The sequence below is a fragment of the Orbicella faveolata genome, unplaced genomic scaffold (assembly GCF_042242905.1).
Source record: "Orbicella faveolata isolate gen_17 unplaced genomic scaffold, um_ofav_v1 contig_1, whole genome shotgun sequence".
NCBI lineage: Eukaryota > Metazoa > Cnidaria > Anthozoa > Scleractinia > Merulinidae > Orbicella > Orbicella faveolata.
In genome coordinates this window covers 19306848-19333511 of record NW_028301536.1, presented here as the reverse complement: position 1 = coordinate 19333511, position 26664 = coordinate 19306848, and the positions used below count along the sequence as shown (strand labels likewise).

Sequence of the window (26664 nt, the reverse complement as noted above, 5' to 3'; positions counted from 1 at the left end):
TAGACTGGAGAGGGGCACTACGGAGTAAAGTGTCTTGCTTACCATCTTGCCAAATAAAAGAACCCAGACCTCTCCCAGCGTAAACAGAGTGAGATCTGGGTAGGAGATTATATCTTGCCCGATTCGACGGACTGCGCCTGCGCCTCCAGTTTATCCTAACCAAATACATTTCTAGTCTTAAGGTACTTTTATTTTGTGTAGCCTTAGGAAAGTTACACTCTCCCCAAAAAATCGAGATAATTTGAGTTTTGGAGTCAATAAAAACAAACAACACACCTCTGAGAGAGTAGAAACAGACTGGACATCATGCAGTACAGCATCAGATAAACTCGCAGCTTCTTTCAGGATATCAAACGCCTGTAGAAAGAAAATGTGGTTTAAATATCAGTTTATAAGAAAAACGCGACAAACACTCATGGTGTGCGCTTCCTAAGCATTCATTTGCCTGCGTAGAAACGTTCGCACTAACATTCAAAAGCAATGCAGGTGTATTAAAACTTCTGTGCTTGCATATAGGTAGGTAAGAGGCGGGTGCGTGCGTGTCTTTGTCTGTTGCATGCCTGCGCACGCGAGGTACCTCGAGAAGGTTGTCTTGTCTCTCCTCGGGCGTGATACCGTCTTCAGCAAAGGTTCTCTTGATGGCAGCAAGTTTCAACAAGATCTTGACTGCCTCTCGTCTGTGACCCAACTCACTCAGCTTTGCTGTCGCACGGGACAGGTGCTGTGAACAAGAATAAAATGACCGTCCAAGAATTGCCACCATATCATCAAGCACTTATACATTTCTAGAAACTGACTTGTGAGTGGAATAAAATCTCACTTATGGAAATATTGTAATAACTTTTTTATTGCTCGAGTCGTGATTTACAAAATAGTAATGATTAGTCATTCCAGATACCGACATACAAATTGTCTACTCATAATACATGCCTTGCAGGCGATAATCAGGTCCTTGTGAGCTTGCTCCTGCTTTCTCAAATGAGGATCATTGACCACATGACCCGACAGCAGAGTACCCAACCTGAAAAAACCCAAGTAGAGTTCGAGATTCTTTGCTTGACAGTGGTCAACCCAATAATTTTGCTGAAAGGAAACTGTAAGCGCGGTTAAAGATGACGAGGATTACAGTATACTCGAGCTCAGGTTTGAACTGTATTTAGGCAGGCCTAGTTCACACGACATAACGACATAATCGCTTAAGTTGGTAATGTGAACATAAGGAAAAAATTATTTTTTTTTCGTTATGTCGTTTTGTCTATGCTGTTATGTTGCTACTATGTCATTATGCCAGGATATTCACACTTTAAGCACGAAATAACGTCCTTCTTATGTCGTTATGTCGCTAATGTGAACTAGGCATCAGAGATCCTTAGAGATCCTTGCCGTTTCTTTGAAATACCAAATGACAGAACCCATGAATTGCTTATCCTTACCGGGCTTCCAGGACGGCCTCGATATAATCCGCCATGTTAGCTTTATTGGGGTTCTCCTCTGCCAGGTCCTTGAAAACCCTTTTTGCACGTAACAGAATATTGCGTGCCTACAAAATTAAGAAAATTCTTCAGGCACATCCTTGTTCCTAAATGGGAAATGCGTAAGTAGCAAAACCACCAACGAATATACGTTTGAAAATTGTTTGATTCCTTTTGATGTATGCACTGAGTTCTTAACCTTTTTCAATCACGAGGAACCCACATAATGCAACAATATTGCTTCCCTGTATACAAAGAACGCCACCCTCTAAAAATCTCTCTTAGTGAACTTTATCTGAGAAAATAACCCCCAGAAAGGAGGAGGATTAATCATCGTAAAGCTGAAACAATCACGAACTTACCCTGTCTTTGGCGAGGGGGTCTGGCGTGTTCAGCATGGTAGAATTCTTGTCGATCTTTGCGAAAGACGCTTCACATAACAGCAGGGTGGTTGTTAACCAGAATCTTTGATCTCCATGAAGATTCTAGGAACAAGTCAAGCACGAGTAACTTAATAAAATACGCCACTAAACAGTTAGATCTGATGGATTATTTCTCCATAATAAATCGTTGAAGCACACTATCGCTGTTCTTTCTTACAAACAGCAGGTTTCGTCAAGCTATTATACGTTCAAAGTCCCAGTATAGACCACAGTTAACAATCGTCTTCATTCATCGCAAAACTATTAGAACTGGGAGAACGTAAAACGTTCCACAGCGCTACTTTGCCCATAAGTCAAATCGCCGAAGTCGATGAGATGTTACCAAAATCTATAAATTAACACTGACCAAACCGTTTCTCGAATCATTGTTTAATCATAAAGACTGTAGTTAAAATGGTAGCCTCTCCCTAGCCATGTGAACCTAGTAGTTTCTTTGAACATGTAGGCGAGTCGACTTCCAGACAAAATTACTTGTGCGAAAAGTATCCAGTCACGCCAGAGACATGAACCACAATGGTTGGCCAGATGGTAAAGTACTTGTTATTTTTAAACTACACCATTCTTCAACGGCCTCGTATTTGGATTTCAACCAGACAATTTATGGCTATATTCTGATTATATCCCAATACCTGAGCTTCAAGCAGTAATGACGTAGCTTGTCCCCAGTTTGACTCTGCCAAAGCCATCACAGCTAACTGGAGCAGAATATTGGAAAGAGTTCGTTTGTCATCAAATGCCTGAAAATAAAGAGAAACATGTTAACAGCAACTGGAAAAGGACAAGGAGGCAACAACTGGGAGGGTTCTTACACTGTTGTAGGAAAAGATCGCACTTCTACATTTAAGAAATAAAAAACATGACCTTGTTTCTATCAAATTTTAGTATAAATCTACTAGCGTTCTTTCACGAATGCCGTTCTCTGATTGGCTACGCTACTCACTATCTGTTCTATGATAGACAGTGAGTAGCGTAGAAGTGTACCCATGTTAACAAAATGACGGCCGCCTCTTGGCATTTTCGAAGTGTCTAAGAAGAGGATTTAGATAAAGTCTTCGCTCTCGATTTCTATGCGTGATAGTTGACTCGGCCGGGCTGCGCCCTCGTCAACTCTCACGCGATAGAAATCTCGAGCTCATAATCTAATTATTTATTAGATAGTGAGTAGCGTAGCAGTGCGCACTTGTTAACAAAATGACGGCCGCTTCTTTGCGTTTTCGAGGTGTCTGAGAAGAGGATTTAGATAAAGTTTTGATCCACTAGTAGATTTATACTAAAACAATTAGATTATTCGCTCTCGAGTTCTAAGAATGATAGTTGAGAAATCTCGAGCTCACAATCTAATAATTATTGTTAAATAGAAACACGAGTGGAAGTTTGGGAGAACGAGATATGCTGTGGGAACACGAGCAGACAGGCGAGTGTTTCCACAGCTTTTTCGAGTTCTCCCAAACTTCCACTCGTGTTTCTCTAACTTGACAGAAACAGGGAGAATGTGTTCTGTTGTTTTTTTAGAAAATTCCGCGACGAAAAAAAGAAAACCTTTTTACTTTGATCATCAACTTTGCTCGCGCCATCATTACGTCAACAGCTCGGTCTCTATCGAGTTACTGATACAAACACGATTTTAAACCAATCTGCGCGTATTTTCCTTGGGCTATTTTCTAAATTTTTTCCTAATCGTTTTTACGGAGCCGGCGGATACATATTCACTTAACAACTATGAACTTGATATGCAGCTGAGACAAGTTAGATTTTTCCAGAGGTCAACTTTATCTTACAAGTCTTTTCCAGATGTAAAGATTGCACGCGGCCTAGATACGCGACTGAGACTCAGGATTTAAGTATTATACTCACCCTTGCTGATAGATTTGCTTCACTCAGAAGCTGCCGAGCCGGTAGAAACTGACCCTAGAAAGAGAAATGTTAAACACAAATCAATGAGGTCAATTTCAAAGGAGCTACCTCACGGTTTGCCATCTTGAAAAGTTTAGCCTAAATTTTTCAAGTCCGTCGTTTGTAATCCGTGTCAATCTTCTCCATCCTTATCCATCCTTGCTCCTTTATGCTTTATCATTATCTCTTTGGTGTTTTTCGATCTTAGTAAACTACTCTTTTCAGGTTTCCTTCAATTTAAAGGCAATTTCGTACGTGGCCAAAATAACTCAAAATGATGCTGTGACTAAGAAAGGAAAAGGCTCCACAAATCACGTTGACATACATGGGTGTAACAATTCCAGAAACAGTAGCCAGTTTTCAATATAGTAGATCACATGCACACCAGCTGACTGTACCTGCCGGATAAGTATTTCAGCCTGCTCAGTCCATAACTCCCGGTAACACACATCACTTATCACCCATTTGTGTTCGTTCCAGGATTCCTCTTGCACGATGTCCCCAGCACCAGGCGCCTGGGGCCTAAGTACCAGGTTCGAGGTCCTGGTATCGAACACGACACTCTTGCTGTTCTTAGTTTTTTCTTCCTCGGTTTTCACTTGGCGCTGTTTCTCTTTCCACATCTCGATTTCCTCGCGTGATCTAATTGGCAATGAACACAAATACAAAGGAGACAAACGGTTATAAAATATTACGAAATCACCGTCCTCCACGGAATTTGTCCATAATCATGTTTTTAAAAGTTTGTAGTAAATTATAATTTCATTTAATCGAAACAACTCGCGGAAAACACTCCAATCAATCAAAGCGAAGACCCTCTCTCAGCCAACGACTGGCTAAAAGAAATGTTTTTTTTTTTTTTTTCATTCTCGTGTTTTTCCCATTCTTCTTCACATGATATGTTACAATAACTACAATATTACAATTGAAAACTAATCTAAAAAAAACAACAACCATAATCAAACCATATAGTTAATATCAGTTTCCTTACTTGGCTTGCTCTTGCTCTGTCAGTAACATGTGGCCAGCGCACTTCTCATGATGGGCCACCCCAGAGGGTAAGTTCAGCTCCTGACATAACTCCATTGCTCTATACCGGAGAAATAATGGAAAAGGAACATTACAGAACCGACCTGGACCACCAATAACAACAAACTACACTTCTGTTACGTGAATATTCCATCAAAGCGATAATGGAAATAATCGAATTTATAACAAAGTTCTAAATCGTGATTGGTTTTCCGGGCGCCTATTTGTCACTTAATCGGTGCGCGATAACGTGGGTGTCCAATTACAACTTTTTGTGATTGGATACCTAAGCCATTCGCGCGTCCATTACTTGCGCTTTAATAGCTTCCTTCTTAATGTGCCCTACAATTTACCTGTTTCTACAACTAATGGAAAGTACCACTGACTTTTCGCTCGAAAGAAAATCTTAAAAGACATTTTTTAATATCTTTTAATCTCTTGTTATTGATCCAATCAATTAGTAATTGGTTTCCGTGTGGTACAATTCTAAGAGCAATCGTGTTTGTAATTTCAAATCGGCCTCGCGCTACGCGCTCGCCTAGTTTAGAAATTACTCCTCGATTACTCCCTGAATTGAACTCCACTCGGTCCAATTACTATTACTAATTAGCATGTAGTGGAGTTAGAAAAGACAAACGAAGGGTGCTTAGGTAAGAGAGTTGTACGTGCCTGAGATGCACAAGCTTCTTCAGTTGACTGTTGTCCAATATCAAGTCTGCTATGAGCTGCTGCATGGCGACAACAGGAAGAGCCAGCTGATGATATCCCAGGTCACGCAGGTCACGAAACAAGGCTTGGATGTAGTACAAGCTCAGCATCTAATGAACACAAAAATATCTGTTGTGAGATACACTGTTAAGAACAACAAATGGCAGACACACAAAAATGAAAAGGGGAAGAAACGTCGACTTCTTTCAGCTGATCCGTGAGCTACATCGTGCAACTGTAGTGTTTCGTGTTTTAGTTTATTTTCCTATTGAACATCATAGCTAATTATTATATGGTTAGTTCCGCGAGCGGGCAAGATGACCTGAGTCCTGCGCTGTGATTGGCTACCCGAACAGGCAAGATGGGGCTATCGGGATTACCCGCTGTGTCCCGCAAGAAAAGTGTTCTTTTTCCGTATAATAAATCCTCTTTTGACCCAGCTTGTTTGGTCAAGATGGCTGGATATTGGCCTCGCTCTTTTTTTTCATGGACCTCGACTCCGTCTCGGTCCATGAACACGTCTACTCAATAACCTACATTTCTGTCACCAGTATACTGACCGGCTTCTGGAAGGTCGCTTTGTTTATCATTGTTCCGGTGATGTCACACTTGAAGTACTCCTGAAGCTGAGAGTGAAATAAGGAAATATGTGACGAACAACAAACATTTCACATTCTGTAAATACGATTATTGATACAGATGAAGTTCATAAAGGCAGGCGCTAGAGGGATGCAACTTTCTGAGAATTTTTTGATTAGTAAAATGACAATCCAAGCAATTTAAATGTTGCAATTTTACCTTCTCTGAAAGTTCAAAAGTGGCCCATCCTTCCATTGTGCTTGGAAATAACGTCTTCCCACTTGATTTTTCCACTTTTGTTTGAGACTAAAAGTAAAAACAGTGAGCGTCAACATTCGTGTCTTTCATACGTTTGTGTAGAGCTTCGTTTGCGGCTCAAGATTCATAATTCCTTCTTATTGTTCGTGGATTTACACTTCGAAAGAAGAAGTTCATTTTAACAGTGGTAATACTAACCTCCTTAGCTTCCTTGCCTTTCTCTTTGCCTTTCTTCGATGGGGCCCTCTCCCCAGGCTTCCCTCCTTCCTTTTGTATGCGTTCAGCAGAGGAGATTGATACCTACATGAGAAACACCCACATGACCCAATCACTGTAAACAGTAAGATTGCAGATAATCATGCATATTGATTCGCACACAAATTTGAGAGAGGGAGTGTGGGAGAAGCAAGAGTTTCAACAAAACGTAATGAAAACTCTTGCCCCACAAAATATGCACCACTTTCTTGAACTCAAATGTCTCATCTTTGAGACATTAAGCCACGCTTCCTTAGCGTTTAGAAATTTACTTTTCACTTTTTCGAGACTAAAGATGACAAAGTTTTCTGGACTAAAAAAAAAAAGATCATTTCCCTTGCACATTTACGTTTCATTCATAAACGGAAGATTCTACTAGCCAAGTGCATTTCTCACCTGCCATATCCTATAAAGGAAAGCATACGCCAACAGCACATAGTCCGTGGAGTGTGGAGACGAGTGACCAGCCACCTGAGCCAGCATCACATGAACACGCATCAGAGTCTCCAGCTGTCGGATGTCGGTGATGTCCTCTAGGTTAACGTTGACATCTGAAGGACGTAGGCCTATTACCGAGCGGTGTTCCTCTGGCACAAACTTAGATGCATCTACCTCGCTCTCGCTTTCACTTCTTGCGTCATTGTTGTCACCTGGAATGTTCACAGCAAAATGCGTACAGTAAGAACCCGCGTATAAGAACCTGTTAGGCTAGAATTTTCATTTTAAACCCCTTTTTCATAGGAACCTATTTAGCCTAAAATTTTCAATCGGTTCTTATTTAACAAAAATGAAGGCACAGATCAAAATTCAGAAAAAAATTTAGTCTAGGTTTCAGTCAGTAAGATTCAAAGAATGAACTAAAATGAAAACCATATCATGTCTTTGTCAATACTGGATTACACAATGCAATTGTATTAGTAGTTATCTGTGCTGATCGCTAGTACCCCTATCAAATTAAGGAACTATTTTTAAAAGAACCTAAGTAGCCTAAAATCCCACTTTATACCATTTCTATAAGAACCTATTTAGGCCAAGTTGGACGAATCTAGGTTCTTATATGTGGGTTTCTACTGTATTAGAAATTACAGAGAACATTCTACAGTTTGCCATAAACTCTCATTTAAGAGCGCGCTACGTTATTAACCCTCCTAGTTGTAATCTCAATGGCAGAAAATCTCGCCCAGTTGTAGAACAAGAGAGGAAGCTTGGAATTCAACAAACTTCGTAACTTGGTCATGCTTACGTATTCTGATCTTTTGCTAAACAAAACTGTAGGAAAGATAAAATTGTAAAGAAACTAGTGTTCTCGAGGACTCAGTTAGAGGGCGATAGAGTAAAAAAACTCTCGGATAAAACAGCAGAAACGTGACCGGCGTAATTTAATTGAGAAACTCTTTTTCACTCAGTTCGAGATACGGAACAATTTAAGACAGTTAACATTTTATATGGAGTGAGTTTACGCTGTAACTCTACCTTGTTTGCCATCTTTGTGTGGGTCCTTGTTGAGCAGAATGTCAGATGCCCAGAGAAACTGGAAAACAAAATTGAATATTTGTCAAAGAAGGTAACCAACATATCAGCAAATACAAAGAAACAGTGGCTTGTAAAGAGAGGCTACCTGATCCAACGCGTCAGCCACTGGATACTCATTAACAAACAGCCATTCTCCAAACTCCATGAGGTAGTCTACCTTTTGCCAGTCGCTCTCTGGATTCTATAACAAGGGAAAAACACAACGCAATTATTACCTGACACTGGAACCTCATAAACATATGGAAGGGGAAGAATTCAAGGCCTTAAGAGACCCGTCTTTTAACAGATTATTTTGAATAGAGATGGTATAATCGTAGCGTGCCATGGTTATAATATAGTGAAAACCTGCGTGTAAGAACCTACTGGTTTAAGAACCTGCTGGGAGAAATTTGCCATTTAATACCCAAAAATATAAGAACCTGTTTAGCCAAGCAACAACAAGCAGGTTCTTGTATGTGGGTTACAGATAAATTGTGACAAACATTTTAACCAAGGAGTGTGGCTTTGAGATTGCCAATTTATATTACAAGAAAATACCGCATCGACAATATAGAGACAACACCAAATATATGCATTATGTAATCAATTGTGTTAGGCTTATCATAATAGAGTTGTGAATAAATACCATATATTGAAGGACCACACCCAGGTTTATTTATTTTTGTGGTCATCAACAATTATATCCACTTCATCCAAATTTTAAAAAGAACCTATTTTGTCAGGCATTAAAAAATAAAGGTTCTTACACGCGGGTTTTTTACTGTATTGGCTTAACATAAACATACCTCAAGAGCTTCAATTGCATTCTGATAAGCAGCTAACTGATCCTCTGCAGCTTTGGAATTGAGTGCCACATGACGCCACATGGCGGCGATAACATCCTCTTTCTCATTCTGAAAGCAACAGCAACATCACGATCATTACTAAAGTGGGCAATTTCCAAAAACAAATTCCTGCACAGCAAAAACTGTTGAAAAAACAATCTTACAATCTTACCATTTGTTAGTTTAAGGATTAAGAACATTGATTTAAAGTAAACTACCAAAGAAATTAAGACAAACAGTTTTTACCTTGAACTTGCCCATATCAAATACAACATTTCGTCCAAGCTTGGCTTTAGTTATGACACGATGTTTGAATATCAGCCTAAAGAAGATTAGAGAAATGTTAATTTCTCAATAACCTGACATTGAGATTGATAGCCAGCACAGTTCCGACAATTCTGATTCGCCACCAAAAACCTTTTTAATCTGTTTCCTTCTCTAATCCAATCTGAAACATAGCATGTTTGAGCGGGGAATGGTATCGTTTCATCATCGACCATAAAGTACGACATGAGTCACGTAGTCTAGTTAGTTTGAAATCAAGGCTGACGTGTCGCAAGTACATTTTCCCCTAACAGAGTTTTTCAAAAACTTTTAGGGTGAAAAGTACTTGCGACAGTATTTTGACCGAACTGTTTTATATTCACAAAGGCGTCCAGCAACGTTTTGCCTACAAACTTACAATCTGTGATATGTCCTCGGCATGTCCTTGACAGCCTGGTCCATAGCACGTAATCCTTGCTCCCATTCACCCTGAAAAGTAAACAATTCCGTGTTTACTTCTTTACTTATGGTAAAAAGTGTAACCCCTCATCACCATCATCATCTATAAAATGCAATTAGCTGTATCCCACTCAAACGTTGTATGCGCCTTAAGGCAGTTAAGGCTCAAAAGCCGAATAAAATACAAAGTATAAAATAATTTATGTTCTTTAGGCAAAGCAGCCTAATTCTTGTAGCAATATATACAAAGTAGACATCTTTAAAACACCTTCTAAAATATTGTAGTGCTCACATACTACTCAAATTACAAGTAAGGAGCAACTGCGTTAAGAAGTATCGTACGTTCATTGCATTTGTTAAGGTAATAACTTGCCTTATCAGCGTAAGCCTGAAATAACACTCCATACATGGCGGCACGTAGCATCAGATCCTCGTCATACGCACTAGGTAATGGTGGAGGTTTGTCTTCTTGTTCAGCCCCTGGCTTTGCTGTTTTACCTTTGTCATCGCCCACCTTACTATCTTTTGAGTCCTGCTTCTCGGTCTTGCCTCCTTTACCTCCAGTTTTGTCTCCTGTAAAACAGAGGAGCCAGATAACCTATCAGCGTGGGTACTTTGATCCAGGTTATTGCAACATGATTTTGCTGTTCGTCCTGAAGGAGATGCTTACGCCATAGCAGGTTTCATCTCCTCAAGCAATTTGTCAGTTTACTCTAACAATTTACTGGTAGTCAATTATACTCCAAGGTGGAGAAAAGCAACGTGAGAGTAAAGTGTCTTACTCAAGGAAATACCAATGGTCCCAGCAGGACTGCAACTCCAGAGTCTAACGATCTACTCATTTGACCACAAACCCTCTCAAATCTTGAAAAGCAAAATAAGGTTTACATGAATTATTTTTTACTGATTTGGAGACAAACAAGCTGGAGCCAAAGATGCATCGGAGCGGTTTTCAGTTGAGTGTCGAAAGTAATCAGGCAATTACTTTGGTTTTGGTGTCGGTTTTACTACGGTTTGAGGTTGGCTGAGTAGTGTAATTGGTAAGTAATTGGTTTGGTTTTGTTTTACGACACTCAACTGAAAACCACTCTAATTCGTGTTATTAGTTCAGAATTGAATTCATGAACTGTCTTGAACAAGGCCCTCAAGAACGAACTTGCACTTAGACTCTGCGGTTAATGCCCGGTTACGAAAATAAAGTTGATTAACTTGATGGAGTTCATGTTACCTTTCCACCTCGAGCAGAACGTTTGGCCTTAGGAATAGGTGGTCATTCATCACCGGTTCAAAATAGTGCATTTTAAGTTGTTTGCTACTGTAAGCAAAGTCTTAAAAGTTATCTTGGACTCGAAATACCTGGTTTGCTTTTCTCCTTCTCTTTTTCTTTGTCTTTCTTCTTGTCCCCTGCTTTGTCTTTGGCTTTCTTATCTTTATCACTCTTGCTACTTACAGGTTTCTTAGATACTTTCTTCTCTGGAGATGATTCTGTATCCTCGTCGTCATCCTAAAGGGATGACCAAAATGACATATTTAACTGATGCCTAAATTATTAAAGAGAGCCGGCCACAAGAGATTCATACTACATGTTATAGGAGCAGGAGCAGGGGCAGGGACAGCCTCCCTGTTCATCATAGCAAGAATGAGCAGTCAATAAAAGAAGGCAACACTATGACAAAAGGATTCATCTTGACCAACCAACACCCAACAGACCATATTCGTATTGTCGGTGTTGGACTGGAACTAGCTTGCAACCGAGGCTAATGTGGGTAGTCTTTTCAAATGTAAATGACGCTCATCTCTTTTTAAAGATATTCCCCCGCATAAGCCTCTATTGCAAGCTAGTTCCAGTTCAATTCCTGGAATACGAATATGGCCTATTGATAACGTGTCTTACCTCATCTTCCTTGTCTACTTCATTATCCGCTACTGCAGCAATACACTCCAACACAGCTTCCATTGGTTCCCTGAGCAACTCTCGCTCAATTGGCTCTACAATAAATGGCTTGATAGCATTCCAGTAATGACGAGCAGCTGCGATCACCAAGTCATAATTCCCTGCTTTCTGTCCGAATCTTAAAACGTGATAAAGAGACATTTTGCATCAGAAGGACAACAAACTCGTTCAGTGTTTAGTACTGTGAGTCTAGACAAGGGCATTCAGGGATTGCGGCGGTGCGGTCACGGTATCAACAACTGAACAGAACATGGAATGCTAGTTAGCTCCACTATAGAAGGTTCATACACCTTTAGAAAGACAGTATGGAAACCTAACGGAAAAAAACAAAGTTTCTTTTGTATGGAGGTGTCCGTATTATTGAGGAAGAGATTAATATATGAATTTTGGTTTCGCTGGGACTAAGTGAGGTTTTAGTGGATAAAAATCTGGTGCCAGAATAATTTTAAGTATTTTACAGTCATTTTTACATTTTCTTAAAGGTAAATACATCAATAATAGCCGGAAATAACACCGAAAACAATTTCCCATGGGAACGAGAGAAAATGAATTTCAAAGTTCAGAGAACTTGTGCAAACACAGGCAAAATTTCATCGTCAGTTTCATTTCACCAGTACTTTCAAGTGTTTCATATGAAGTTCAACATTCGTTTTTGACGTTTGGTGTTGCTAGAAATGATTTTTTTTTTTTTTGAGAAGATATTTAAAACAGTGGTGGATTCCGTCTTAACACGTGAAGGGGATCAGGTGTAAACACATTTACATTTTACATCTATTTGCCAAATAACAGGTGGTTCATATGTGAAATTTTCACAGAGTCGTCACAGTTGAAAAAATTCAGAGTACCAGCTATTTATTTTTGTCTAACCAACCACTGTTGAGCTACTGACATTAATAGTACCCTAATAAACCAATCAAAATGTTTCTAGCGTGGCAAGTAACTGGATGCCACACCATACACTTCTCCTTGACTAAAGTATCTGTTTTTATCAAAATAATGAAGCGTTTACTGGATAAAAACGCAGTACAGAAAGCACTTACACGATAGGACAACCGGTTCATGTTACCTGCAAGCATTGACAAAACAGACAAGTGCATCTCTCCTGATCTCATTCTTGCCCTGCATGTTCTTCATCAGACTTTGGCCCATAACAACACTAGCGTAATAAAGCATCTCTTGTTCTACCACAAGTTTGTGCTTGAAAATGCTAAAATTCAATTGAACAATCGTGAACATTTATTACAAAGAAAAACACGCTTTTAGTACTGTTAAATCGATTCAGCTTACCTGTCCGGCTTCTTAGGTTGTCGTTTAGCCAGGCACTTATCACTCTGAGCAAAGACTACAGCCCTCTGACCACAGTGCAGTACTAGTGAATGATTCTCGGCGTTAAAAGCCAGCACGGACAGTCTGCTCCACATCTGTAACTCCACCAAGTTGTCACTCCATTGGCATCCATCTACCAACTTCACAGTCTGTAAAACGGCCACAAACACAAAGGTTATTCAATTATGTTTCAGTGTGTATGTCACCGCATTGCAACTAAGTAAATGTAATAGAACCCATCTTTGCCTAAGCTTTAGCTCGTTGTCTTCAAAATACCAGTCACTATAGAGGGGAGAGGTCTGACAAAAGAGATAAATGGCACTACAGTGTTACCTTTCATAGCCTTTTTAATTGCTTACTGACGAAGCTGTCAATGCTCCATTTGTTGTTGTCATAGAAAAAGGGTCAATCCTCTCCTTTTCTCCTCGACGTAGTATTCTAGATTTGAACTCTCATGTTGCTGCAAACCCTGGGAATCCCGTGATATTCAAAGAGACTCACCTCGGGAAGTGTGGGACATGTTCCAGTAAACTCCGGTAAGCCATTGTTCTGCAGTGATAGCATTTCAACAGCACACAAAGCACGGCACATGGGACCTTGACTATGGAGATTCTGAAACATAAATTCAACAGAACATTTAAAATAAAACTTGGATTGACTGATTAGATACAAAATTGACACTGTTCATCGTAGACAATAACGACAGCTGACCTCGTCATCATGACCAAGATTCTTTGGCATCTGCTGATTCAACAGCTGTTTACAGAACACCCATGAGGTGATTAGAGGGTGGCGAGTGCTTATTGGCACTAGATTCTTTGGCTCTTGACCATTTGTTGTGTTTAGTGCATATTCTATCACCTGCAATAATAAAAGATTATTTAAAGCCAAACTTGGTATTAAGATTATTAGATACTGGACCTCAACGTAGTATTCTAGAATTGTTTTTCTCCTCTATTGATTGTGTCACTGATTCCTTGTCACTCTCTCATTTTGCTTCAAACACTGGGAATCCCTCGATATTCGAAGAGACTCGAAATTGGCTGTAAACATCATTCTCAGAAGCGCCTCGCATGGGTTCAATTGTCTCTTTTGCGCCTTCCCTTTTGGGAAATGATCTCTTTTCTTTCTTTTTGTTTTTGTTTTTTGTTTTTTACTACTTTAGATACATTTGTACATACACATTCCCAATAAAGTTTATTAAAATCTTCTGAGGTGGAGATAATAAGCCATTTCAGAGTTCCCTTTTGCCTCTGTGTAAAAATGAGTCTTTGTGCAAAACCATTCTTATGGTGTTATCTCTACAGGTTCATTTCTATGCAAATCAAAACTATTTTTGTACAAGGACTCGTGTTGAAACCGAGGCACAAGGTAAATTGTCCATGCACCGATAGCAAAAACACGTCTATTACACAGAGGCCTTATGGAGCTTTAAATGATACTTTCACATGAGAACCACTCTTACATCCAAAGCTTGCTTCAAATCTGGTGTAGCTTCAGGATCTACAGTAACTGTCTGTAGCGAGCCTTTTGATGGAACTCCCTTTGCTCCTTTCCCACTCTGCCGTCCCTTTGCTTTCTCAGTCTTTTCACCCCTGTCCTTGCTGGGTGTGGCTGGTGCAGTAGGAGGGGGAAGAGCTGGAATCCATGGCTTCATGTATCCTTGGGCAATGGCATTACACATCTGGCACAATAGAACTGTTTCACTGTTTTGAAAGAAAGATAAACACAAATTCTGTTGAATTATGAGATACCAAGATTTGGCATGGACTCATCATAACTCCACACTGACAGAAGTATCCATTTACAACACCGATGCAAAACGTGTACTTGATCCCAAAGTTTCCAAATAGAAACAGTTTTAAGGCTTAGAACACCATGTGGACTGGTTACCAATTTTTCTACTGCCACCAAAGACTTTTGCAATTAGTTTTTTCAACATCCTTAATCTTAGTATTCACTCAAGGACAATTGCAGCTAGTAAATTCAGCTCTAGGTTAACGAGTTTACCAAATGAGGGAGTTAGTTAATGCAAACTGTGCAATTATGAGGTAACAAAATATATCACGAGCCATCATCAACACCTAGCAGTCACAAGTAGCTTACCCTTCATGACCTGTAAGCTTCATAGCCTCTAACACAGGAGAGAAAATGGGAATAACTGCCTTGTGTTGTCCTTGTGACAGCATGTGGGTGGTATAGTTCCACAAATACACAGCAGCATTGCACACAAGCCATGGCTCTTTCAGTTCCACTCCAAATTCAGCTGCACGCTGGAAGCTGTGAATAACTTCATTTGACAGTGATGAGATCCAGTCACTAGCAAAACAGAAAGAAAAATTATGTCACCAATCTTGATACAAGTTTACAACAACCTGTATGGTAACAGAACTAAATACGACAGCCTACAAGATATCTCTTACCAATAAGAGACCCACTCTGGCATATCGTCAAAATTGACAGGCTGATCACCATATCTTTTGGGGCGCAATTTGATGGTATCCTCAGGTGGGACAGGTCTGTCTCCCAGCTGTACCCCTTCTGTCCTTAATAACTGGACCAAAGCCTGTTAAATGAAAACCATGGCCATAACCAACAATGAAGAATCACAGTATAATCACCATTCAAAGAATCTGTTTAGAAACGTACTTCGAGAGTACAGTAATAACTGAAATTTGAAGTAAATGACTGTTGACTAAATCACGTTTTGACACACGAAGTGCGAACACAACATGTCTGACACAACATAAATCTGCTGCACAGATGATCATCAAGGGCATTAAAAGCCAAAATGCAAAATGCAAATTTTTTTTTTTAATGCTTCATAAAAAAAAAACCTGCACTGATTACCAGCATAATTTCATCATGAAATTTCTAAAAAACACAAAACAAGTGTGAGGTTTCTTTGGTTGACTACGATGTACTTTCTTTGAAAAAAACCTGGCAGAAGCCAATTTATTGATTGTTGTAAAAGCTTGTTATACCTCAGCAAATATGAAGCGAACTTCAGCCAGTACCCTTAACAAATCCTTTTCCACAGTAAATGGTGTCATCCCTTCAGGATACAACAGTTTCATCCCTGTTACATCCAGCTTGCTGCCTGATTCAGCAGGAACTGGTGACTTGATCCCTGTTGGCTCATCTTTTTCTGCATTACCATCACCATTTTTTTCTGACGTGCTACTAGGATTTTTCTTTGACCACCGATTATCATCATAAAGAAGGCAGAACCTGGCAGCAACTCGTGCCACATCCCAGACCTGTTGTTTACGAGCAGTTTTGGCCAGATCTGCCCAAATGCGAACTCTAAAGGAACATAAGGAACTGTTACTTCTTAGAAACCTAAACTGCTAAATTAGTCATTCTTTTAGCCTAAACCAATCTTGTTTCATCAAGTCAATTCTGCTGACTTGTAATTTACCTTTTTCTAGCCCTTTGTTTGACAGCACTTGACTGAGACACAGAACTGCAGTAACATTTTTTTTTCATAATGGACAAGAAGAGTATATCATTCATGAAAATTACTACCGAAGAATCCCTAACTGATTTCAACAAATGCATCATAATCACAAAATTTAATGACAGTGAAGCTACAACAACCCTAACAACGCTTACACTAACCTTTCCTGGTCATTTTCATCTCCCAGCCTCTTCAAATGACCAGCTGCCTTGCTGACTCCTTTCTCAAACTGCTTTGCCCTGCCAGCCAGTCTTCCTAACGCAGTAGGTGGACCTTTACCAGTGGATGGATCCTTGGTATTACTTTCGCCGTCAAGAACAAGCATAAAGGCATCAGGTGACAGAGCCTCGCCTGCCTTCACTAATGAAGCTCGCTTCATACGAACTGTACTGGAGTCATCACTGGCTCTTGCCTGAAAGATATAAAATATTTTATTCACTTAACACTGATAATTATTATTCTTCTATTTTCTTACCAACATAATACAGTTACAAAACCAGGGAAGCCAACACAAATCAGGTAGCGAAGCGCAGAGCACATTCTTAGAAGTCTCAAGCTACCTGAAAGAATGTTTTTATCTAAAGATAACAGCAGAAATTCTCACATGCTCACTGGCTAACTTTCATTGTCAATAAGCAGACAGACACATTAATTTATATTATCTATGAACAAGTGAGAGCAGACAATTTGACAGCTTGTTATTGTAAAAAACGAATTGATGTCAGTTTTTCATGCATCTGTCCAGTTATTGATCATGAATTTTGTCATAACATTGTCAAAGTAGTTGTGAATCTACTCGGCTATCCACAAATCACCGAGAGGATCCACAACTACTTTGACAATGTTATGATGAAATTCATTGTCAATAACAGGACAGACACACAAAAAACCGACATCAATTTGTTAAATAAACTTCAAATTTCTTGCAACACTTTCCTGGACATCCACAATTTTGGATTTAAAACAGAGGCAAGGGGCAAGGCAGCCAAACAGTACCCAACTTCAGCAATTGTAAAATCTTGCCAAATAACACATAAGAGTAAGTCCTACTGATACCTTAGTCTGAATCTCACTCTGACCAGTTATTTAATAAGTTACCTGTTCAATAATCATGGCAGCCAAATCCTCTGGTCTTTCTGGAGTCTTATACAGTGTTGCCCTCAGTTGAAGCCTAGTAAGGGCTGTCTGCAGTCTGTCACCATACTGTCCTGAATCATCCATCTCAAGTGCCTTTCTAAGATGTGTGACAGCATACTCCAGCTGATCCTCAGCCTCTTCACACTTGGCTAATTCTGCATGCATTTGGCAACGTAGCAAAACTAACAGGCTATGAAAGAAAAAGAAGTGAGTTTAAGGACTGTGACTTCCCTTACTGCAGTGCTTATAAAAAAAAAATAATAACCCTAGCTTTCATAGCTTGAAACAACTGGGTTATTGCTACCTTCCTCAATGGGATATGGTCCATCCATCACAAGAAGCCCCCCACATTTTGGTTAGGTTTGGGACTTTGCAACAATTTGCCGCTGCATTTTACCCACTATAAATCTAGGTGGAAGGACTTAGGAGGTACCATGTGAGTGTCTTCAATGTCTTGACCAAGAATAAATCACAACTACATATATCTTACCTGGTACTTGAACTCAGACTACTCAATCTGGAGTACAATTTACACTACACATTAGGCTACAGACTGAACCTCCCACATCAAAATTGGAAAATTTTGCCTGCTAAGCTCTATGCAGTTTTGAACAATGACAGCAATAGCTTTTGTATCCAGCAATAGAAAAGTGTAGGTATCTCCAGACAATGCTTAATCAACTGGATTTACCTGTCAATGTCCTCCAAGGCTTGTGCAGCAAGAGTCAGTGGTTTACGTACATGGTGTCTTAAGTTTGACTGCAGCAGAGGTAGAGCAAGATTCCACATTGTCACACATCCTGCCTGCAAACCAAAAATTTCTTATTTACAGTGGAAATGGGTAAGCTTATAAGGTCACATCATCTGGCTGCTTGGTGGTCATACTAAAAAGGTTTTTTGGTCATCTGGAAACACTTGCTCGATAATCAATTATTCTAACAAATGTTGGTATAAATCTGCTGGCATTCAATCACCAATGTCACTCTCTCATTGGCTACTATACTTGCTCTCCCATCTGTGAGTAGCCTAGCAGTGTCCAGTTTTTAACAAAACAGTGGCCACTTCTTTGCTTATTTCAAGTGTCTGCCAAGAGGATTTAGATAAAGCTTTGAGTGACTAGCAGTTTTATACTAAAAAAATTAGATTATTTGCTCTCAATATCTGTGTGTGAGAATTGATGAAGGCTGCCCAATAGAAATCTTGAGCTCATAATCTAACAAATTTTGTTAAATATTAAGGACAGGTAGATTGTAGATTACTTTGAAGAAAAGAGAGCAAACCTGGATAACATTTGGATTTCCCATTCTAACAGCTGTCATTATGTACTGCTCAAGTTTTCTAATTGCTTGGATGCGTCTCTGAAGAACAAAAACACATTGAGATATAAAATTATGCTTGGCATTGATCACTACCATTAAATGAATTTTTTAACCTGCTGGTACATGTACTTGACTCAATACTTTGACCACAAGATGATGACAATAAAACTTTTCACTGGCAAATAATACTGAAAAATACACGTAGTAAGTACATCAGGTGCTTACCTCTACAACAGACTTGCTGTAATTTTCTTTCTTTTCTCCAAGGGACTGGACCATCAACTCACACTTCATGAACTCAATTTCCAACAATGTCTCAGAATTCTGTTACACAATTGTAAGAAGTGCATGGAGAAAAAGGGTGCAATTAATGGCTTTTTTTCTAAAACCAATAATAATGTAGTGCTCTAGTTACAAAAACTACACAGATCACAAAATGTGGTCAGAAACTAGGTAGTAAAAACACAGATTCAAATATTCTGTGATCTTATCATTTTTGGTACAGAAATAGACGTCTTTTATTGTTTGTGATCCTTTATAATACATTTTTTTCTGCAATAGTTATTAACCACTAGTCTTTTGTATTCATTTTAAGGCCCTTTGCTGATCTTAGTATTCAAGGCATCTGCTACAATGACCCCTGGAAATCACTTTCCATATAATAAAGTTACCTTAACTCCTCCCTTGACATTTTCAAGACAGTCAGCAGCCAAATCGTGTTTACTCTGCTCCAAGCAAAGTCTGGCCAACTCAATGAGCAGTGGTATCCTGCAGTATAAACAGTGAAACAAATTAAAATGAGCAGATAACAACTTTCCCCAAGTTTGGGCCTGTTAATGAATAGTAAATATAATTTCTTATTTATAGAAATTAAACTCATTTACACCAGTATCTTCAATTTCTGCAGAGGGATCCCCAGAAAAATTGGGTGGGGTGTGGGCCCAGGGTGCTCCCAGAAAAACTTCGTGCAGGTGTGCGGCCCACTTCCCAAAACCCTTACTCTATTTATGACCAAAATCTTTGATTTTCCCTACGCTATTTACGACCAAACCAAAAATTGGGGTTGCAGCTGACATAATTTTTGAAGGGCTTTTGTCTATGGTCTTATCAATAACTATGAAAAAGTAACTTCTTCAAAAAAATATACCCAATTCAAGACTAGAGTACAAAAACCATACCATATTTAAGACCAAAATGGCTAAATCAATACCCTATTTATGACCAAAACGGCTCAAAAACTATACCCTTTGGGGCCACACATACCTACATAGTCCTTAAAAGGGAGTACCCCCTGGGGGTGTGGGGCCTGTTTCCCAAAACCATTATCCTATTTAAGACCAAAATCTGTGATTTTCCCTACCCTATTTATGACCTGACCAAAACTTTGATACCCACATTTAATGGCCACTTTCCTCCATCCCAAAAGTGACCATTATGGAGAGGTTTGACTGTATCAACTGAATTCTGATTATACTATGCACATGTCATACATGATACATTTTGTACTTCAATGATTGTGTCTACCATCAAAGTCAGTTTGATTTCTTTGGAATCAATTTTTTTATAATTGATTGTTTTTAACAATCTCATGTTTTATCCTGTATTGATTTCACCTGTCATTGCTACCAACAACATAAGGAGAGCTGGCCTTGCTGGTGCTGGTGCTGGTGCTGGTAGACATGGCTGTGCTGGCACGGTCTGTGGCATCCACACCTTTTACTATTGATTTGTAGATTTTATTCAGCTCCTGTTCTATGTCAACTTTTTCATCTGCTTCAATCAAGCTGTTGACAGAAAACACTTTTAATAAGTACTTGTTGTGATACCAAAAGTTTGAACTTAAGTTCACCAAAACTTCCTCTTTAGTCACATTGTTTTGAATTTACCCCAACAAAAATGACAACACGAAAGCAGAAAGATCATTGTGAATGAATGAAAATAGTTGATTTAAGACTATTAGCCTACATTTTAAAACCTCTCTACATGACCTGTAAGTGACATAATCACATAGGCAGTAGTTCAAAACTTACAAAATTCTTAATCTACATGTCATAGTGTCTAGTTTCCCTGAAAAGAACCACTACAACTCACGTTCTTAGTCTCTGAATCTTGTAGAACATGTACAGCTCATTTGAAGCTCTGGCCTCTTTTGACGCTTTGGACAGATCAATCAGTCGATGACGAACCTGCCAGTGGAAATGGAATTTAAACCAAAAACAACAAGTCACCTACTTTCAATGCCCTTACTCATAGAGCTCTATGAACTTGTGGACTGAGCTGATTTCTGAAAATTGAACTTCATAATCATCATCAATGTTAACTTCTCACTAATCAACTTTGTTTAGTCACCATGGCTAACTGTTGGCAATAATGGGCAAGATTCTAAGTGTACAAGTATAAGAGCACAGTATGACTGTGTGGTTTATGTTATCTGTTAATTTTATGTGCAAACTAATGATCTAGTATTTGAGGAGAGGCTGTCAGTACTGGCAGAAGCATATCTTCTGGTACTGGTTAAATTGCCATTAGTGTGAGATGGTCCTTGAACATTCAGATTGGTGTATCAAAGGCCATTTCTAGAGCCCTCTCTCTGTAGGAACGATCTGAGTTATAGTCAGACATGGATATGCGATCCATCTGCACTTAATTTAAAGCCCAATGTACACTGTATTGCAAACATTTGAGAGAAAGAATCAATTGAAACCAACTGACCTCTCAGGCACAGTATGGTACAGCATATGCACTGAAATTTTCTAAATGAACAGAACTTTTGACGTAAAAGAGCTTCAGACCTCACCTGCAGTCCAAGGACAGTTGTATATAATGAGGGAACATTACTCTTGGTGAAAGCCAAGGTGGCAATACTGATTTGTGTGGCATCTTCTTTGCGCCCTGCATCTACATGACACTCAATAAGTGCACTATTAAGAAAATACGGACACATTTTTGTTATTTGCACCATGCACACAAAAAAACACTTCACACAATGAAGACTACTTACACTACTTACAATACAACATGACTACATGTACTTGCTCCTTACAATGCAAATTCTCACATAACTTGCTAATACTGACAGTTACTTAAAGTATAAGACGTTTTAAAACATGTTCATAACAAACAGCAACAACATCAGGCACTAGCAAACACACTCACAAGACTACTACATACAACACTCCTGGAGCTGTGTGTATTTACTTCTTATAAACATTATACAGATCTCTGCTGCAAATGATTTCATGCATGTAACTCTATTGAACAGTTAGGTCATACAACAAACAATTACAAGAAACAACTGTTAGTAATAAGTGTTATAAATTACCAAATAAGGAAGAGAGGGAGAGAGGGAGAGAAAAAGTTGGGAGGGAAGAAGGAAGAAGGAAAACAAATAAAAGAAAATGTCTCACATCATTAGTTGTGCTCTCCAGCCATAATCTTTGTCATCAATATCATCCAGAGCTTTTACCACCTGATGCAAGCTTTTAGCCAAATACTGACGATAATTGGGCTTCAGGAATGGACGACAAAACTGCCAGTAGAGCACTGAAGCATTGTATACCAGGAAGTAGTATCTGAAAAATAATTAAACATATTCAAACAGGTAACAGTTGGCCTCCCTGGTTCTCAACACAGCCATTTAGCCATGATTACCTCTTAAACTCACTTGTAAGCACTTTGTACCAATCTCAACATTTTGTAGTGCTCTTGTTTTTTTTGTAAAATTAAGTTTAGATGCACCATACATGAATTGTATCACGTTGTTCAGATTAATTATAGCTTAATAATAGGGCTTAAAAAGTTTTCAACTTATTGAACTGGTCAGTTTTTTACATGTGGTTATAGAGCATACATGAAACTTTTTAAACCTCCCACATACTCCTATACTATTAACTGTGAGTGGTACCAACTTTGTTTTTTCATTTTTCATTTCTTTTTTTCATTTTATTTCTTTATTCCATTCTAAAATTACAAAGATAAATATAAAGTAGACGAGTAAGAGGAGAAATGGAAAAGGGCAAAAATATGGCAAGCTAATTAGATGCCCTTGTTTAATTGACAAAAATAATTAGGGTAAAAAAGTTAACTTAACATACCGTACCTGGTATGAATTAATTAATACTGAGCAAAATAATACTGGAAGAGTGCTTTTTGTTTTTTAAGATCTTAGTTGCAATCTTGTAATAATAAATGAGTCCATTCCTTACCTAGGATTCTTTTTAGCAAAATTAATTGCCTTCAACAAATATTCCGCTGCTTTATCAAGCTGTTCCTGTAGGAAAAAGAATGGTCATGGTCAAATCTCAGAAACTTCAGGTTTTGGTTATTGTGGAAATCTTCGCTACAACATTTTGTAGTGTACACTACTCTTGTCATGTACAGTAACTGCATACAACAGTCATCATTGAACACTGTCTGAGGCTCCAACTGTCATTGCCTTTGAAAGCATGTTTCCCAATCCTATGAAATTTGTCATTTTGCACATGTATCTAGCTACAACTGATCATTACCAAACTACCATGGCCACTTCATTTTAACCCAAGCAAATGGTTAGCCAGTTGGCCTAGCCTAATGGTAATACTGCCAACAATTAACTCTTCTGGTCTGAATTAATGGAAATCCACTGTAGTTACAATCACTATCATTCTAACTTAAAATCATGACTTACTGGATTCTTGGAGGAAGTTGGAGCATTAAGTTGAGCTTGACACAAGTAAGCCCGACATAAAAACTGGTTAGAAGGAGGAGTCTTCAGGAAAAACATCTTGATACATTCATCCATGACATCTAATTGACCATGCTGTAAAGTAATACAGTAGTATGTTGTATTTTCAGAAACAATCCAATTTGTATGTGTATATTCATGAAGCATTTAGGATCATGTGTACTAAAGGCCTCCACGGTCGAGTATCAATCAATATCTTCAATCAACCCCCTTGATCAGCCCTCGATCAATACTTGATCAATACTCAATCAACACAATGGTTGATACTTGATCAATACTTGATTGACATCTCAGTCGACAGCCAGTCGGAAGTCAACTAATTTTTGCACACATGCCATTGAGTGTTGATCGATACATTGAGTCGGTCAACACTCAGCTGACCATCGACCGACTGTCGATCAAGTGTCAATCAAGATGTTGATTAAGTGTTGACCAAGTGTCAGCCAAGTATCAACTGAGATGTCGATCAAGTGTCCATTGAGATGTCAATCAAGTGTTGATTGAGGGTTGATTGATGGTATCAATCGACACTCAACCGTGGATCATGTCTTTATAACACATAATCCAGCATTTAAGTATTTAAAGCATCACAGGGGAAATGAAGGGTTACGGTACTCAAATGGTCAGCAGACCTCTGCCTATGATTCATCAAGCAGATACACCACCAAAGATAAAGCCACTGCATGCATGAAGAATGAAATGCACACAGTGAGATGGCACTGCCCTGGTGAAACACATTACAGGATCTTCGATGATCTTATAAGTTCTTAACCACCTACCAAACTAGATCTTTCAAGGCTCCTCAAAATATCTTTGAAAGATACAGTGGAACCCCATTAATACGACCACCTTCGGGCCATGGAAAATTGGTTGCATTAACAGGGTGGCCGTATTAAAGGGGTTCTTTAAATAAGAAAATGACTGACTGAGCTTTTTTGGGGGCCAGAATAAAGTGGCCGTAATAACGAGGTGGTAGTATTAACAGGGTGGTCATAAGGCGGGGTTCCACTGTACATGTATAGCAAAACTCCTTAAATAAATGATCTTGCAAAGATCTTTGTGAGGATCCTCCAAAGATCCTGTCAAGATCCATGGACAAAATCTTTGACAATCCTGATTGATCTTGGTCAAGATCTTTGAAGATCCTGGCAAGAATTTTTAGGACCCTTATCAGAGATCCTCAAGATTTGTGACTACATGTACGATCTTCGAGAATATTGACTAAGATGCCCAATGAGAATCTCATTAATATCTTTAATTAATTTCAAATTTAATTTTCAGGTTTCACAATTCTTCCTATCTTACTCACTTGAAATACACGTACAGCATAAAATTATGTAGTTTTCAAAGACCTTCGCCCATTGACACAGAATTTTGAAATCCTTGGCGGGTCTTTTGCATGCATAGGGTGTCCATAGAATACACCTTTTCACAGAATTGTACTAGTAAAAGTACATTCATACATGTGTACAGTACACGTGTGTACCATCTGATTCAACATCTTGAATTGCTCAAATTTTGTGATACATCAGGAATGGGACACACCAAATGAAACACTGGTGAATTAATACCTTAGTAATATTTTTTAAAAGATTAATTAAGCTTAATCAATGCATATATTACAGTACACAGTGAACGATTATCATACAAATTAAAGACTTCTATATGGGAGTTTCGGTAAAACACAACGCATATCGCTTAGACAGGAGTCAAATAAAAAACAGCAAAAGACATACCTTTAACGCTGCCTCGGCGCACAAAACAAAAAGGTCCGACGAAACTGCGTCAAGTTTGTCGTCAGAAGATTGCCTTTCCTTCTTCAACTTTTTGTAAGCCTCAGACAACGAAGGCAGGTCATTATCTTGAGCCGCTGCATGAACAAGCTTCCGTATATTGCTGTCCATCTTTGTGTTAGAGTTTTTCTTTATATGTACAACTATATGACGCTATCCTTTCGAATTTTCTGAAATGTCAACTAAACACGTCCACCATCTTGGATTTTCTTATCACAGTCACTATGGTAACGAAAAGCGCGGGACTTTTGATTTTCATCACGTGATGTATAGTGGACGAGGAAGCTTGGAACCAAACGAGTGCCAGGAAATTTTTCTAACATCAATTTATGGAGATAGGGGTTTGTGTAGGAGTGGAGTTGAAAGGGTCTCGACTCTACGAAACACCTGCAGCATTCAGAATCTGAAACTTCAAGGCTTTATTTTGAATAGTGAGAAACCAGACATGATTGTGCAGAATTATTCCCAAGGGTGGGAATCTCATGCTTGCGATGTGGATCGAAGAAGTTGGGATGTGCATCAATGGCGATCTTCCTTCCCACATCAAGGTAAGAGGCTTTTAAAACTTACTTCACCGCAGTTATAGCCGTCAGGGTATAGATTTTGTCCTATTACAACTTCTGTTAAGATGTTGACCTCTTGGCTCTTTCAGCTTTGTGCAATCGATTTTCCTTTTCCGGGGTGTTGACTTTTGATCGAGCTTCATTCATTTACGATCGATCTTGAAGGGCGGTGAACGTTTCCATTTTGCTTCAGGCCATCTAAATTAGATATGTTACTCATTGCCATTTTGAAGACATTGCCTCATTGTGTTGGGTATGAATTACGAAAGTCGCCAACTTTATCAGCAGTGTATGCCAGCCGGTGAAAATCGGTGTTACTGAAGTATTAAAATTTGCATTGGGATGGATCAGGTGGTTGTTTAGGTAGGTTAAGTCTGTGTTCAAGCCAGATCGTGTATCTTATGGGGAGCCTGGATTGACATGTCAACCGATGTATCGGTTGATATGTCGGTCATTACTCGATCAACACTCAACCGATACATCCGTCGGCTATCAACCAAGAGTCGATCAACAGCCCAAAGATAAACTGGTGGAATGTCCACCAATGTCTGCTGATATATTGACTTTGATATCATCGGTAGCTTATTGGTCAACTACCGGTCAACTATCAGTCAACTATCGGTCAATTATCAGTCAACCACCGGTGGTGTATCGGTCAACTGTCTGTCTGGT

The 26664-nt window shown here is 39.0% G+C and overlaps 1 protein-coding gene across 1 annotated transcript in view; it reads right to left on the bottom strand.

Moving 5' to 3' along the window:
* LOC110056933 (cilia- and flagella-associated protein 46-like) overlaps positions 1-25652 on the bottom strand; it is a 40703-nt gene extending 15051 nt beyond the window's left edge. Inside the window, exons 1-43 of the mRNA XM_020763493.2 lie at positions 25373-25652; positions 23580-23711; positions 23119-23183; positions 22321-22485; positions 21711-21834; positions 21005-21099; positions 20527-20697; positions 19585-19681; positions 19139-19237; positions 18875-18952; positions 18286-18398; positions 17556-17784; positions 16619-16869; positions 15982-16303; positions 15421-15563; positions 15104-15316; positions 14463-14703; positions 13709-13858; positions 13499-13609; positions 12959-13146; positions 12738-12878; positions 11612-11789; positions 11074-11221; positions 10091-10290; positions 9677-9747; positions 9241-9316; positions 8956-9063; positions 8256-8351; positions 8111-8168; positions 7034-7287; positions 6581-6682; positions 6344-6430; positions 6106-6171; positions 5507-5655; positions 4800-4898; positions 4207-4450; positions 3770-3823; positions 2545-2652; positions 1835-1957; positions 1434-1540; positions 931-1021; positions 578-721; positions 277-357 (exon numbers count right to left, since the gene is read on the bottom strand). Of these exons, the coding sequence (XP_020619152.2) occupies positions 277-357; positions 578-721; positions 931-1021; positions 1434-1540; positions 1835-1957; positions 2545-2652; positions 3770-3823; positions 4207-4450; positions 4800-4898; positions 5507-5655; positions 6106-6171; positions 6344-6430; positions 6581-6682; positions 7034-7287; positions 8111-8168; positions 8256-8351; positions 8956-9063; positions 9241-9316; positions 9677-9747; positions 10091-10290; positions 11074-11221; positions 11612-11789; positions 12738-12878; positions 12959-13146; positions 13499-13609; positions 13709-13858; positions 14463-14703; positions 15104-15316; positions 15421-15563; positions 15982-16303; positions 16619-16869; positions 17556-17784; positions 18286-18398; positions 18875-18952; positions 19139-19237; positions 19585-19681; positions 20527-20697; positions 21005-21099; positions 21711-21834; positions 22321-22485; positions 23119-23183; positions 23580-23711; positions 25373-25540 (5940 nt within the window). The 5' untranslated portion in view covers positions 25541-25652. The remainder of the gene's footprint in view (positions 1-276; positions 358-577; positions 722-930; positions 1022-1433; positions 1541-1834; positions 1958-2544; positions 2653-3769; positions 3824-4206; positions 4451-4799; positions 4899-5506; positions 5656-6105; positions 6172-6343; positions 6431-6580; positions 6683-7033; positions 7288-8110; positions 8169-8255; positions 8352-8955; positions 9064-9240; positions 9317-9676; positions 9748-10090; positions 10291-11073; positions 11222-11611; positions 11790-12737; positions 12879-12958; positions 13147-13498; positions 13610-13708; positions 13859-14462; positions 14704-15103; positions 15317-15420; positions 15564-15981; positions 16304-16618; positions 16870-17555; positions 17785-18285; positions 18399-18874; positions 18953-19138; positions 19238-19584; positions 19682-20526; positions 20698-21004; positions 21100-21710; positions 21835-22320; positions 22486-23118; positions 23184-23579; positions 23712-25372) is intronic.
* Positions 25653-26664: the final 1012 nt, after the last annotated feature.